We start from the raw sequence: 13,825 nt of genomic DNA, 5'->3' as shown, positions 1-13,825 counted from the left end.
AATCGATTTGTTTTTTGGGGTTTTTTGCGTTTCGTTATTTAAAATAATTACAAAATTTTCCTTTTAAAAAGTTTGATATTTACAAAATTTCGTAAATGTGAAAAAAATTACAAAACATTAACGAATCGATTTCCGAAACAATAACGAATCGATTCGTTAATGGCGGACGCGACCGCGAAATACGCTAAAAAACCTCCAAAAACTTCCCTCTCCCTCTGTTGTTGATTATTGGTGTGATATTATAATTTTTTTTCACTAATTAAACAAAAAACAACCATAAAACTTGCCCCAGACATGCGGAAATAATAATGAAACGACCTCAAAACAATAACAAAACGAATACAATAACGAAATACGAAGCATTTACAAAACTATTTAAAAATTCGTTTTTTTAAAAAAATTGCTCCAGAATGGTTCGTTATCGTTTTGTAATTAAAAAAATTAACGAATTATTAACGAATTACGAATTAACGAAACGAAACTGCCCAGCCCTATTCTATTCTATGAAATTTTGACACACCAAGCTCAAAAGGTTGCCCATCACTCCCCTAGTAGCATTGAATCCTTGCTGTCAGCCGGCCTGAGTCCCTCCGCGGAGGTCGATAAGATCGGGATAGAAAAGTTTTAAATAAATAAAAATGTCATAAATAATAAATAGATAATAAAAGCTGGAAACCTTAATGATCTGGATGGAAAGACCGCCTTCCGCCTTCCAACCCACAACACCAGGCGTCTCTAAGCTCCCTCGCGAACGAAGTTACGACACGGATGGGAAATTAGGCCAAACGGCACCTAGCCGTGAATGAGGAGAAGACAACCCACCTTGGAGTAAGGGTCGGGGAAGTTGAACTCATTCAAGCAGTGTTCTCTCGTATCCAACAAACTCCGAACGGTCAAGGTGCCGTAAGCGCTGAAAAGGAAGCACAAGGACAGGGTGGCTTGGAAACAGTCCTGGGATCCGGGAGCCTTTAGTCGAGCACAAGCTGAACGCGAGGCGAGAGCGTGATGCGGCAGCGAAAAAGGCCAATGCGATTCTCAGCTTCGTTAAGAGGAAGATAAGTGTCGAGATTGAGGGAAGTCGTAGTCCCCGCTGTATTCTGCTTCAGCCAGGCCTCATCTGGATTTTTTGTCGTGTCAGGAGCAACTTGAGAAACTGCAAGTTGCTTCCGGTGTGAGAGAATAGGCCGTCTGCAAGGACGTTGCCCAGTGGACGCCAGTGGGAAGCTTATCTCATGTTGTTGAGACTCAGCATTCTGGCACCATACCTACTACTAGTAGTAGGAGAAGAAGAAGGAGTGATGCAGAAGCAGACTATTATTTGCATCTCAATTGCTGTTTAAGACAATCTGTGTTCTGTGGGTCGCGACACATGTCCCCACATAATAATAATACTAATAATAATACTAATACTACTACTACTAATAATAATAATAATAATAACAACAACAACTTTATTTATACCCCGCTCCCATCTCCCCAAGGGACTCAGTGCGGCTTACATGAGGCCGAGCCCAAAGTACATAGAATCATAGAATCAAAGAGTTGGAAGAGACCTCATGGGCCATCCAGTCCAACCCCATTCTGCCAAGAAGCAGGAACATCGCATTCAAAACATCCCTGACAGATGGCCATCCAGCCTCTCCTAGAATCATAGAATCCTAGAGTTGGAAGAGGCCTCCTGGGCCATCATCCAGTCCAACCCCATTCTGCCAAGAAGCAGGAACATCGCATTCAAATCACCCCTGACAGATGGCCATCCAGCCTCTCCTAGAATCATAGAATCCTAGAGTTGGAAGAGGCCTCCTGGGCCATCATCCAGTCCAACCCCATTCTGCCAAGAAGCAGGAACATCGCATTCAAATCACCCCTGACAGATGGGGGTGATCAACCCCTCAACAGTAAAAGCAACAAGAAAACAATCAATACAACAGTTAAAGTAAATCTCATAAACAAAAGTAAACAATAAACAGTAACAATAACAACAAGCATTTAAAACCTATGGCTAGGCCAAATGCAATAATTTAAAATTAAAAAAATAATGCTGGACATTATGAGGAGCTGGAGCTGATAGAGGGAGCTCACCCGCCTCTACCTGGATTTGAACCTGCAACCTGTTGGGTCTTCAGTCCTGCCGGCACAGGGGGAGTTTAACCCACTGCGCCACCGGGGACTCATCTGGAATAATACTTGTTTATAAAGCTACTACCTGTCCCCTGCCATGCATTGCTGTGGCCCACATGGGGGTTCTGTGTGGGAGGTTTGGCCCAATTCTCTCATTGGTGGGGTTCAGAATGCTCTGTGATTGTAGCTGAACTATACATCCCAGCAACTACAACTCCCAAATGTCAAGATTCTGTTTTCCCCAAACTGCACCAGTGTTCATATTTGGGCATATTGAATATCCGTGCCAAGTTTGGTCCATATCCATCATTGTTTGAGTCTACAGTGCTCTCTGTATGTAGGTGAACTACAACTCCCAAACTCAAGGTCAATGCCCACCAAACCCTTCTAGTGTTTTCTGCTGGCCATGGGAGTTCCGTGTGCCAAGTTTGGTTCAATTCCATTGTTGATGGAGTTCATAATGCTCTTTGATTGTAGGTGAACTATAAATCCCAACAACTCCAACTCCCAAGTGTCAAGGTCTAATTTCCCCAAACTCTACCAGTGTTCACATTTGGGCAGATTGAGTATTCTTGCCAGGTTTGGTCCAGATCCATCATTGGGTCCACAGTATGTGCTGGTCAATGACCGAAATAAATGATTTGATTTGATTTGATTGAGTCCACAGTGCTCTCTGGATGTAGGTGAACTACAACTCCAGAACTCAAGGTCAATGCCCATCAGACCCTTCCAGTATATTCTGTTGGTCATGGGAGTTCCGTGTGCCAGGGTTGGTTCAATTCCATCATTGGTGGAGTTCAGAATGCTCTTTGATTGCAGGTGAACTATAAATCCCAACAACTACAACTCCCAAATGACAAAATCATATTTTGTTTGAGTGATGGTCACTCCTTGTGTTGTGAGACGTTTTGTGGCCAAATTTGGTGTGATTTCGTTTATTGGTTCTTTTGTTTTTAAGGAACTCATTATGCACAGAGCATTTTTATATATATAGATTATTGTTGTTGTTGTTATGGTGGAATATGCTTCCTTGGAGTGTGATGGGGGCTCCTCTGGAGATTTGAAAGCAGAGTCTGGATGGCCATCTGTTGAGGAGGACTGATGGTGTTCTGCCTGCCTGGCATGAAGAAGCGGGGAGCACTGGGCGTCCCTTGGGGGCCCCTTCCAACCCCAGGATTCGAGGGCCCTCGACCCCAGACTTACAAGGGTTGTTGCCGCAGCGTCTGGAGCTTATGCCAATACTTCTGCCGGAACTTCTCCGCTCGCTCCGCCACATCGGCCGCGTCCGGCTGGCTGGCCGCAGCACGCTTGGCCACCTGGCAAACAGAGAGAGAGGGAGAGAAAAGAGAGAGAGCAGGGAGCCAATGCAAACAAGGCCTCTACAACAGAGTTTCACAACATTCCTAACACTGCGACCCCTGAATACACTTCCTCAGGTTTTGATTTGGTCATTTGGGAGTTGTAGTTGCAGGGATTTATAGTTCACCTACAATCAAAGAGCATTCTGAACTCCACCAATGATGGAATTCAACCAAACAATGCAAACAAGGCCTCTACAACAGAGTTTCACAACATTCCTAACACTGCGACCCCTGAATACACTTCCTTTGGTCATTTGGGAGTTGCAGTTGTTGGGACGTATAGTTCACTTTCAATCAAAGAGCATTCTGAACTCCACCAATAATAATAATAATAATAATAATAATAATAATAATAATAATAGTAATAATAATACTTTATTTATATTCCGCTCTATCTCCCCCAAAGGGTGGATGGAATTGAACCAAACATGGCACACAGGCCTCCCATGACCATCAGAAAATACTAGAAGGGTTTAGTGGGCATTGACCTTGAGTTTGGGAGTTGTAGTTCACCTACATCCAGAGAGCACTGTGGACTCAAAGAATGATGGATCTGGACCACACTTGGCACGAATACCCAATATCCCCAAATGTGAACACTGGTGGAATTTGGGGAAATTAGACCTTGACATTTGGAAGTTGTAGTTACTGGAATTTATAGTTCAGCTACAATCAAAGAGCACTCTGAACTCCACCAATGATGATGATGATGATGATGATACTTTATTTATATTCCGCTCTATCTCCCCCAAAGGGTGGATGGAATTGAACCAAACGTGGCACACAGGCCTCCCATGACCATCAGAAAATACTAGAAGGGTTTAGTGGGCATTGACCTTGAGTTTGGGAGTTGTAGTTCACCTACATCCAGACAGCACTGAGGACTCAAAGAATGATGGATCTGGACCAAACTTGCCACGAATACTCAATATGCCCAAATATCAATACTGGTGGAGTTTGGGGGGAAATAGACCTTGCCATTTGGGAGTTGTAATTGCTGGGATTTATAGTTCACCTACAATCAAAGAGCACTCTGAACCCAACCCACAATGGATCTGTACCAAACTTGGCACAATACCTACATGGCCAACATTCAATACTGGTGGGGTTGAGGGGAAGCTGTTTTTGAATTCTGGGAATTGTAGTTCACCAACATCAAAAAGGAAGAGAAGGACTGGAAGAGAGATCTTCAGCCTTTTATAATATTATAATTATATGTATGTGTGTGTGTGTGTGTATGTATATATATATAATGTAATGCAATATAATACTAATACTAATAATATATTATAATTATATATTTATATGACATGTACTATTACTAACAATATTACAATATAATGGTATAGTACAATATAGTAATATATTATACTGATATTGTGCTATGCTAATAATATAATATATACTAGTAATAATAATATGATATTATAATTATATATTTACATGACATGCACTATTACTAATAATATTACAATATAATGGTATAGTACAATATGGTAATATTTAATTCTGATATCGTACTATGCTAATAGTATAATATATTGTATGTATACATATATCTTGTAAGCTGCTCTGAGTCTCCTTTGGGATGAGAAGGGCATAAATAAATAAATAATAAATAAATAAATAAATACTCTGCCAAAGGGGTTCCTAAGACCATCGGAAATATGTGTTTTCTGATGGTCTTTGGCGACCCGCCCAGGGGTCGTGACCCCCAGGTTGAGAACCACTGTGCTAGGAGAAGTGGGTAATAATAATAATAACAACAACAACAACAACAACATTTGTATAACTATTTTTGGTCGTGTCAGGAGCAACTTGAGAAACTGCAAGTCGCTTCTGGTGCGAGAGAATTGCCCGTCTGCAAGGATGTTGACCAGGGGACTTTGCCCGGATGATTTGATATTTTTTTTTAATCATCCTTGTGGGAGGCCTCTCTCATGTCCCCTTTGCATGAGGAGCTGGAGCTGATAGAGGGAGCTCATCCGCCTCTCCCCGGATTCGAACCTGGGACCTGTCGGTCTTCAGTCCTGCCATCACAGGGGTTGAACCCACTGCGCCACCGGGGGCTCCTGTATAACTATAATTACACTCTGTAACACAATTTTTGTTCCTAGGTTATAAATGTCATGTCCTAATTGGTTCTACAATAAACAGAGGAAAAGACCGTGTTTACCCCGTCCAAAGCCTCCTCGAAGCACGAGAGCCAATACTTCCTGGCCATGGCGTCATAGGTGAGGTCCACGGTGTCGGGGACGTAAGTGGAGGGGTCCTTCAGCAAAGGCAGGTTCACCAGCGTCCGCTCCAAACGATCCATTTCCAACATGTCGAACTGGAGAAAGAGAGAAAGATTGGCGGGCAAGGGTTGAGGGTTTGGGCAGTCTACGAGAGCCAATCCCCCCCGGAAATGTTGTGTCCCCTCCTTCCCCGAAGAGACTCACGGTGCCGCTTCTTTCTCTCTGGACGGGGCAGATGTCCGGGGAGGGGCTGCTCATGAGGCCGGAGCTGCCGGCGTAGTTCTCTCCCCAGCTGTAGAGATTGGGGTCTGGGAAGGGAAACAGACCGACAGAGAACATGTGGGAAAGGAAGGCCACCGAAATAGAAAACACGTCATCTTGTTCTTCTTCCTTCTTCTCTTTCTTTCTTTCCTTCTTCTTTCATCCTCCTCCGGGACTGTGGCGCAGCTGGCGGAGTATCCGCTGCATTAAGATCACTCTGATCAAAAGGTCATGAGTTCGAAGCCAGCCCGGGTTGGAGTGGGTTTCCAACCAATTGTGTCTAGCCTGTTGTCGACACACATCAGTCCTCCTCAACAGATGGCCATCCATCCTCTGCTTTCAAATCTCCAGAGGAGCCCCCATCATACTCCAAGGAAGCAAGCTTCCTTTCTGCTTCCCTGGAGACTAGGACACAATGGAACAATGGCTTCAAACTACAAGAGAGGAGATTCCACCTGAACATGAGGAAGAACTTCCTGACTGTGAGAGCCGTTCAGCAGTGGAACTCTCTGCCTTCCCCGGAGGGAGTGTGGTGGAGGCTCCTTCTTTGGAGGCTTTCAAGCAGAGGGTGGATGGCCATCTGTCAGGGGTGATTTGAATGCAATATTCCTGCTTCTTGGCAGAATGGGGTTGGACTGGATGGCCCAGGAGGGCTCTCCCAACTCTTTGATTCTATGATTTGCAACCCAAAAGACAGCTGCATCTGTCAAGTAGGAAAATTAGGTACCACCTTAAAGTGTGGGGAGGCTACATTAACTGATTTATGAGGCCATAAAGAAGACTCCAGCAAAAGCATTCCAGCGGGGAAGCATGCGGGGAATGCGGAAGTGCTTCATCAGCGTCGCAGATGGACGAGGAAAGCGACAGCTCCCCTGGCGGCCAGGAAAAAGCAAAGCATTCCTGCGGGGAAGCATGCGGGGAATGCGGAAGTACTTAATCAGTGTCGCAGATGGACGAGGAAAGCGACAGCTCCCCTGGCGGCCAGAAAAAAGTTAAATAGCCTCTGTCTATGTCTGTATATGTTGTATGTCAAAATTGGCACGGAATGTTTGCCATCTATGTGTACATTGTAATCCGCCCTGAGTCCCCTGCTATGGGGTGAGCAGAAGGGCGGAAGAGAAAAACAGTAAATAAATAAATAAATAAATTTCTTTCAGCGCTGTTGTCTCATCGTTCCTTCTTTCCTCCCCCTCCTCCTTTTCTTCTTATTCCCTTCCTCCTCTTCTTTCTTTACTCCTCCTTTCTTTCTTTTCTTTCTTTCCTACTTCCTTCCTTCTCTACTTTCATCTTTTCAGTCTCCTCCTCCATTTTTTCTTTCCTTCTCCTTCTTCTTTTTTTCTTTCCTCCCCCTTTCCTTATTCTTCCTTCTTTCTCTTCTTTCTGCCTTTCTTTTTCTTTTTTCCTTCTCTCCTTCCTTTCCTCCTCCTTTCCTTCTTTTTTCCTCCTTCCTCTTCTCCACTTGCTTTTTCTCCTTCCCTTCTCCTTCCTTTCCTTCGTTCCTTCCTTCCTTCCTCCCTCTCTCACCTTCCACTTTCCTCCTCCTTCTTCTTCCCTCTTTCCCTCCTTCCTTCCTTCTTTCTTCTCCTCCTTCTTCCTTCCTTCCTTCCTCACCCTTCTCCTTTCCTTCTTCTTCTCTCCTTCCTTCTCCTATCTTTCTTCTGCCTCCTTTTCCTCTTCCTTCTTTCCTCTTCACCCTCCTCCTTTCCTTCTTTTTTCTCCTCTTCTTTCTTTCCTACTCCTTCTTCCTTCCTCTTCATCTTCTTTCCTTCCTCCTCATTTCCCTTCCTTCTTTCCTTCCTTCCTCCCTCCCTCACCTTCTACCTTTCCTCCTCCTTCTTCTTCCCTCTTTCCCTCCTTCTTCCTTCCTTCCTTCCTTCCTTCCTCACCCTTCTCCTTTCCTTCTTCTTCTCTCCTTCCTTCTGCCTCCTTTTCCTCTTCCTTCTTTCCTCTTCACCCTCCACCTTTCCTCATTTTTTCTCTTCTTTCTTTCCTCCTCCTCCTTCCTTCCTCTTCATCTTCTTTCTTTCCTCATTTCCCTTCTTTCCTTCCTCACTCAACCTCCTCTTTTCCTTCTTCTTCCCTTTTCCTCTTCCTTCCTCCTTTACCCCCTCTCCTTTCTTTCCTTCTTTTCTCCTTCTTCCTCTTTTCTTCCTCCTCCTTCTTTCTTCCCTCCTTCCTTCTCCTGCTTTCTTTTCTTTCATTCTTCCTCCCTCACTTCCTCCTCCTCCTTTCCCTCACTTCATTTTCTTTCTTTCCTCCTTTTTCCCTTCCTTCCTTCCTCAAACTCCTCCTTTCTTTCGTCTTCTCCCCTCCTTCCTCCTCCTTCCTTTTCTCCTCTTCCTTCCTCCTTTCTTTCCTTCTTCTTTCCTCTTCTTTCTTTCACCCTCCTTCTTTCTTTCCCTTCCTCCTTCCTTCCTTCCTTCCTTCCTTCCTTCCTTCCTTCCTTCTTCATCCTCTTTCTCTCCCTTCCTCTTCTTCTTTCTTCCTCTTTCTCCTCTTCCTTCCTCCTTTCTTCCTTCTTCTTTTCTCTTCTTTCTTTCACCCTCCTTTCTTTCTTTCCCTTCCTTCCTTCTTCATCCTCTTTCTCTCCCTTCCTCTTCTTCTTTCTTCCTCTTCCTCCCGTCACAGGGACTCAAGGCCTGCCCTTGACCCCTCTCAAAAGCAGACTCGGCTCTAACACATTTCCAATTGTGTCCTATTTATATATGCAGCGGGATCCTTTTATTTGTGGATTCGAGACCCACCGTGGCAGGATACCACGACAGCGTGGCAGGATACGGCCAGGGCACTTACTGTCTTCTTCGGCTCCTTTGAGAAACGCCCCGATGGCTCCCAGGTAGCCTTCGTGCCTCAGGAACAACGCCTGGACCTCTCCCTGCCGCAGGAGAAAACACAAGAGCTGTGGAATATCTATTTCCGTGTTTGGTAGCATCTATCGTGTACGTTAGAGTAAAATTGCACAATTGTGGGAAACTATGTTATTGACTCTGATCCGAAAGAAAAAGGTACAAAGCACTGACCCTAAAGCCAGGGAAGTTCTGCCACTCTACTCATCATAAAGTCTGACTTGGCCACGGTAGTCCACGCTCTGGTTACATCCCGCCTAGACTACTGCAACGCTCTCTATGTGGGGCTGCCTTTGAAGACAGCTCGGAAGCTCCAACTAGTCCAACGCTCGGCAGCCATGATTCTAACAGGAGCGGAGCGCAGGGAGCATACAACCCCCCTGTTGCGCCAACTCCACTGGCTACCGATCTGCTACCAGGCGGAGGAACTCAGGAACCCAGATGCAGGCAAAACGTCAGGAGAAATGCCTCTAGAACATGGCTCTATAGCCCGAAAAAACCTAAAAAAATCACCAGGACTTTGAGATCTTCCGGGGAGGCCCTGCTCTCGATCCCGCCTGCTTCTCAAGCTCGGCTGGCGGGGACGAGAGATAGGGCCTTCTCGGTGGTGGCTCCTCGGCTGTGGAACGCCCTTCCTACGGACATTAGACTAGCACCATCTCTAATGGTATTCCGCAAAAAAGTAAAGACCTGGTTATTTGTGCTGGCGTTCGAATAATTAGTGCAATGAATGGTAATAATGACATAGGAATGGAAGAATGGATGACGAATCTGGATCATGTTTTTTAGTGATGAGACACTAGTGAATGGTCATTATAGTAATTAGGTTCTTGTGGGTTTTTTCGGGCTATAGAGCCATGTTCTAGAGGCATTTCTCCTGACGTTTCGCCTGCATCTATGGCAAGCATCCTCAGAGGTTGTGAGGTTGTGAGGTCTGAAAAAACCCACAAGAACCTAGTGATTCCAGCCATGAAAGCCTTCGACAATACATTGAATTCAAAGTGCTGGCGTTGACCTTTAAAGCCCTAAACGGTTCCGGCCCAAGCTACCTATCCGACCGCATCTCTGCCTATGAACCCACCAGGACTTTGAGATCTTCCGGGGAGACCCTGCTCTCGATCCCGCCTGCTTCTCAAGCTCGGCTGGCGGGGACGAGAGAGAGGGCCTTCTCGGTGGTGGCTCCTCGGCTGTGGAACGCCCTTCCTACGGACATTAGACTAGCACCATCTCTAATGGTATTCCGCAAAAAGGTGAAGACCTGGATGTTTGTGCAGGCGTTTGAGTAATTTAGTGCAATCTGGTAATGGAACATAGGAATGGAACAATGGACGAGGAACCTGGACTACGCTTGGATGATGAGAAGGTTGGGTACGGATGTTGTTTTTTTGTAATAATTGTGCATTGTAATTGCTTATTGGTAATTTATGGATAATGTGTTCAGTCAATTGTTCTATGTTGTATGGAACCACTGCTGTTTCTACTGTTTTTACTGTTTGTGAACCGCCGTGAGTCGCCTTCGGGCTTGAGATACAGCAGTATAGAAGCAAAGTAAGTAAATAAGTAAATAAATGGTTCCAGCCCAACTTACCTATCCGACCGCATCTCTGCCTATGAACCCACCAGGACTTTGAGATCTTCCGGGGAGACCCTGCTCTCGATCCCGCCTGCTTCTCAAGCACGGCTGGCGGGGACAAGAGATAGGGCCTTCTCGGTGGTGGCTCCTCGGCTGTGGAACGCCCTTCCTACGGACATTAGACTAGCCCCATCTCTAATGGTATTCCGCAAAAAGGTGAAGACCTGGATGTTTGTGCAGGCGTTTGAGTAATTGAGTGCAATCTGGTAATGGAACATAGGAATGGAACAATGGACGACGAATCTGGAACATGTTTGTGATGACGAGACGACAGTGAATGGGTCGTGTAATGTGTAATGTGTGAGGTTGTTAACTGTGTCTATACTGTAGCACTGGATTTTTGCTCTTCGTATTTGTTGTGAACTGCTGTGAGTCGCCTTCGGGCTGAGAACAGCCGTATAGAAGTCAGGTCAATAAATAAGGTAAATAAATAAACAACGCTTCCTTCGAAACGACCTCCTCTTTGCATTCTCTAGTCACTTGCCCACCCCAAAAACCCCGTTTCCATTACCTTGGAGAAGAAGTTAATACTGTAAGTGATGGTGCGCATGGTGACGGGGTGCCCTCGGATGAAGAACCCCCCGAAATAGATCTTGTTGAGGTTGTGGAGCTTGGCGTAGAGGCAGGCCAGCTGCCCAATGTCGTTGCTGATCATGTGCAGCAAGCTTTTGGCCATGTCCTCTTTGGAAAAGTCTAGAAAGAAAGGAAGAGAGAGATCGGGAGGACACTTCGATCTATGGGATTCCCAGAATCATAGAGTTGGAAGACCTCGTGGGCCAGCCAGTCCAATCCCATTCTGCCAAGAGTCCTCCCAGGGGTGAGAAAGGAAGGATATAAATACTGTAAATCTAGATAAATAAAAGGAAATGTTCGTTTGTGGGATTAACACAGTGTTTCTCAACCTGGGGGTCGGGACCCCCGTGGGGGTCGCGAGGGGGTGTCAGAGGAGTCGCCAAAGACCATCAGAAAACATAGTATTTTCTGTTGGTCATGCGGGTTCTGTGTGGAAAGTTTGGTCCAATTCTATCGTTGGTGGGGTTCAGAATGCTATTTCATTGTGGGTAAACTATAAATCCCAACAATTACAACTCCCAAATGGCAAGGTCTATTTTCTCCAAACTCTACCACTGTTCGCATTTGGGCATATTGAGTATTTGTGCCAAATTTGATCCAGATCCATCATTGCTTGAGTCCACAGTGTTCTCTGAAAGTAGGTGAACTACAACTCCAAAAAAATCAAGGTCAATGTCCACCAGACCTTCCCAGCATTTTCTCTTGGTCGTGGGAATTCTGTGTGCCCAGTTTGATTCAATTCCATCATTGGTGGAGTTCAGAAGGCTCTTTAATTTTAGGTGAACTATAAATCCCAGCAACTCCAGCATTACCAAATGACAAAATCAATCACCCCCAATTCCACCAGTATTCAAATTTGGGCGTATTGGGTATTTGTGCCAAATTGGGTCCAGTGACTGAAAATACATCATGCATATCCGATATTTACATGACGATTCATAACAGTAGGAAAATTACAGTTGCAAAGTAGCAACGAAAATAACATTATGGTTGGGGGTCACCACAACATGAGGACCTGTACTAAGGGGTCGCAGCGGCATTAGGAAGGTTAAGAACCACTGGATTAACAGAACTCAAAAACCACTGAATGAATTGACACCAAATTGGGACACAAGACACCTAACAACCTGCCAGGTCTTTATCAGGAGTTGCCGAGCTCCTTGTGGGCGAAAGGTCCTCTCCCTGTTGGCCGGACTCCACTTTCAAACTCCATCCAACAGACAGAACCTTGCTCTGAGATCCCCTCATTTCCCCCATTGAAAGAACCATCCACCATTCTCCCAGGCTCTGAAACCCCAATCCTCTCATCTCCATGTGTCTGAACCACAACACCAGCAACGCAATGGAAAATGTGCGCTCGGTGGCAGGGAGAGGTTGTTGACTCTTCAGCATCATAAAATAGATCACCTCTGGTTACTAGGGCTGGGCGGTTTCGTTCGTTAATTTCGTAATTCGTTAATAATTCGTTATTTTTCTTGATAACGAAGCGATAACAAACCATTCAGGAGCAACTAAAAAACGAAACGAATTTTTAAAGCTATTTCGTAATTGTTTTGTAATTGTTTCGTTATTATTTCCGTATGTCTGGTGCAAGTTTTAGAGTTGTTTCCCTCCCCTCTCCCTGGTTGCAAGCGGTTGGCATTTACCCCACTTCCGGGTCCCTGGCCTCTGCTTAAGTGGATCAAATTCTCCTCTCCTCCTGTCGTCACCTCACCTCGTTCCTCACTCTGGCCTGCGTGCATTGGGCAAAGAGACACAGCAGTGAGTGCAGCACTCAGAGACCTGCCTCTTGCCTGCCTCACCTCCTGCCTTCTCCAGGTTAAAACTATTATATTTATTATATTTATATTTATTATTATTATTATTATTAAGAATGGATGGCCATCTTTCAGTAGTGCTTTGACTGTGCCTTACATGCAGGAAGGCAGAAAGTGGTTTGTTGTTATTATTATTATTATTATTATTATTATTGAGAAGAAGCATTGTCAAACCAGAATAGAGATCTCGCCCCTCCTCTCTTTCCCCCCTCTTTCCTTCTCCAGGTTAAAACTATTATATTTATTATTATTATTATTATTATTATTATTATTATTATTATTATTATTAAGAATGGATGGCCATCTTTCAGTAGTGCTTTGACTGTGCCTTACATGCAGGAAGGCAGAAAGTGGTTTGTTGTTATTATTATTATTATTATTATTATTATTGAGAAGAAGCATTGTCAAACCAGAATAGAGATCTCACCCCTATTATTTTCAGTTGCGCAACCGCGTCCGCCATTTTAACGAATTGATTCGTTAATATTAACGAAATTTCGTAAATATCGAACTTTTTAAAAGGAAAATTTTGTAATTATTTTAAATAACGAAACGCAAAAACCCCCAAAAAACGAATCGATTTTAGAAACAAATTTTTCCGTTGTTACCCAGGCCTACTGGTTACCTTTGTCTGCGGTGGCAGATTTCCCAAAACTGCTGGCAATGAGATTCCCGCTCAATCCAAGGGTCTGGTAGGCCCCGCCATAGACGTCCTTCACCAGCATGTCCACATTGGTGTGCTGACCCTTCGAAGCGAGGTGCAGCAGCTCATCGAACTTCTGAAACGAAACGAAAGACTTGTGACAGGTAAATCAATCCCAGTCCACTCTGCAATTCACACCAACAGACATGGAGATCGCCGTGACCTTCCTTGCAATAGAAATAGGCCAACAATTGATATCAACATACTGTTTCAGGCGAAGCAGAGAGCTGGAGTGGACCAGGTCGCCCCATTAATAATAACAACAATAACAAC

General features: G+C 44.7%; 1 protein-coding gene across 2 annotated transcripts in view; it reads right to left on the bottom strand.

Moving 5' to 3' along the window:
• The window catches only part of PANK4 (pantothenate kinase 4 (inactive)), a 53,772-nt gene that overhangs the window by 24,189 nt on the left and 15,758 nt on the right, over positions 1-13,825 (bottom strand). For both annotated transcript variants that reach the window (XM_060759052.2, XM_060759053.2), the window contains exons 6-12: positions 13,475-13,628; positions 10,971-11,152; positions 8,774-8,855; positions 5,924-6,027; positions 5,659-5,814; positions 3,325-3,437; positions 823-910 (exon numbers count right to left, since the gene is read on the bottom strand). In XM_060759052.2, coding sequence (XP_060615035.2) covers positions 823-910; positions 3,325-3,437; positions 5,659-5,814; positions 5,924-6,027; positions 8,774-8,855; positions 10,971-11,152; positions 13,475-13,628 — 879 coding nt within the window. The remainder of the gene's footprint in view (positions 1-822; positions 911-3,324; positions 3,438-5,658; positions 5,815-5,923; positions 6,028-8,773; positions 8,856-10,970; positions 11,153-13,474; positions 13,629-13,825) is intronic.

The sequence above is a fragment of the Anolis sagrei genome, chromosome 13 (genome assembly GCF_037176765.1).
Source record: "Anolis sagrei isolate rAnoSag1 chromosome 13, rAnoSag1.mat, whole genome shotgun sequence".
NCBI classification, from domain to species: domain Eukaryota; kingdom Metazoa; phylum Chordata; class Lepidosauria; order Squamata; family Dactyloidae; genus Anolis; species Anolis sagrei.
Note: the sequence above shows the minus strand (reverse complement) of the source record. Positions and strands in the feature narration are given on the sequence as shown.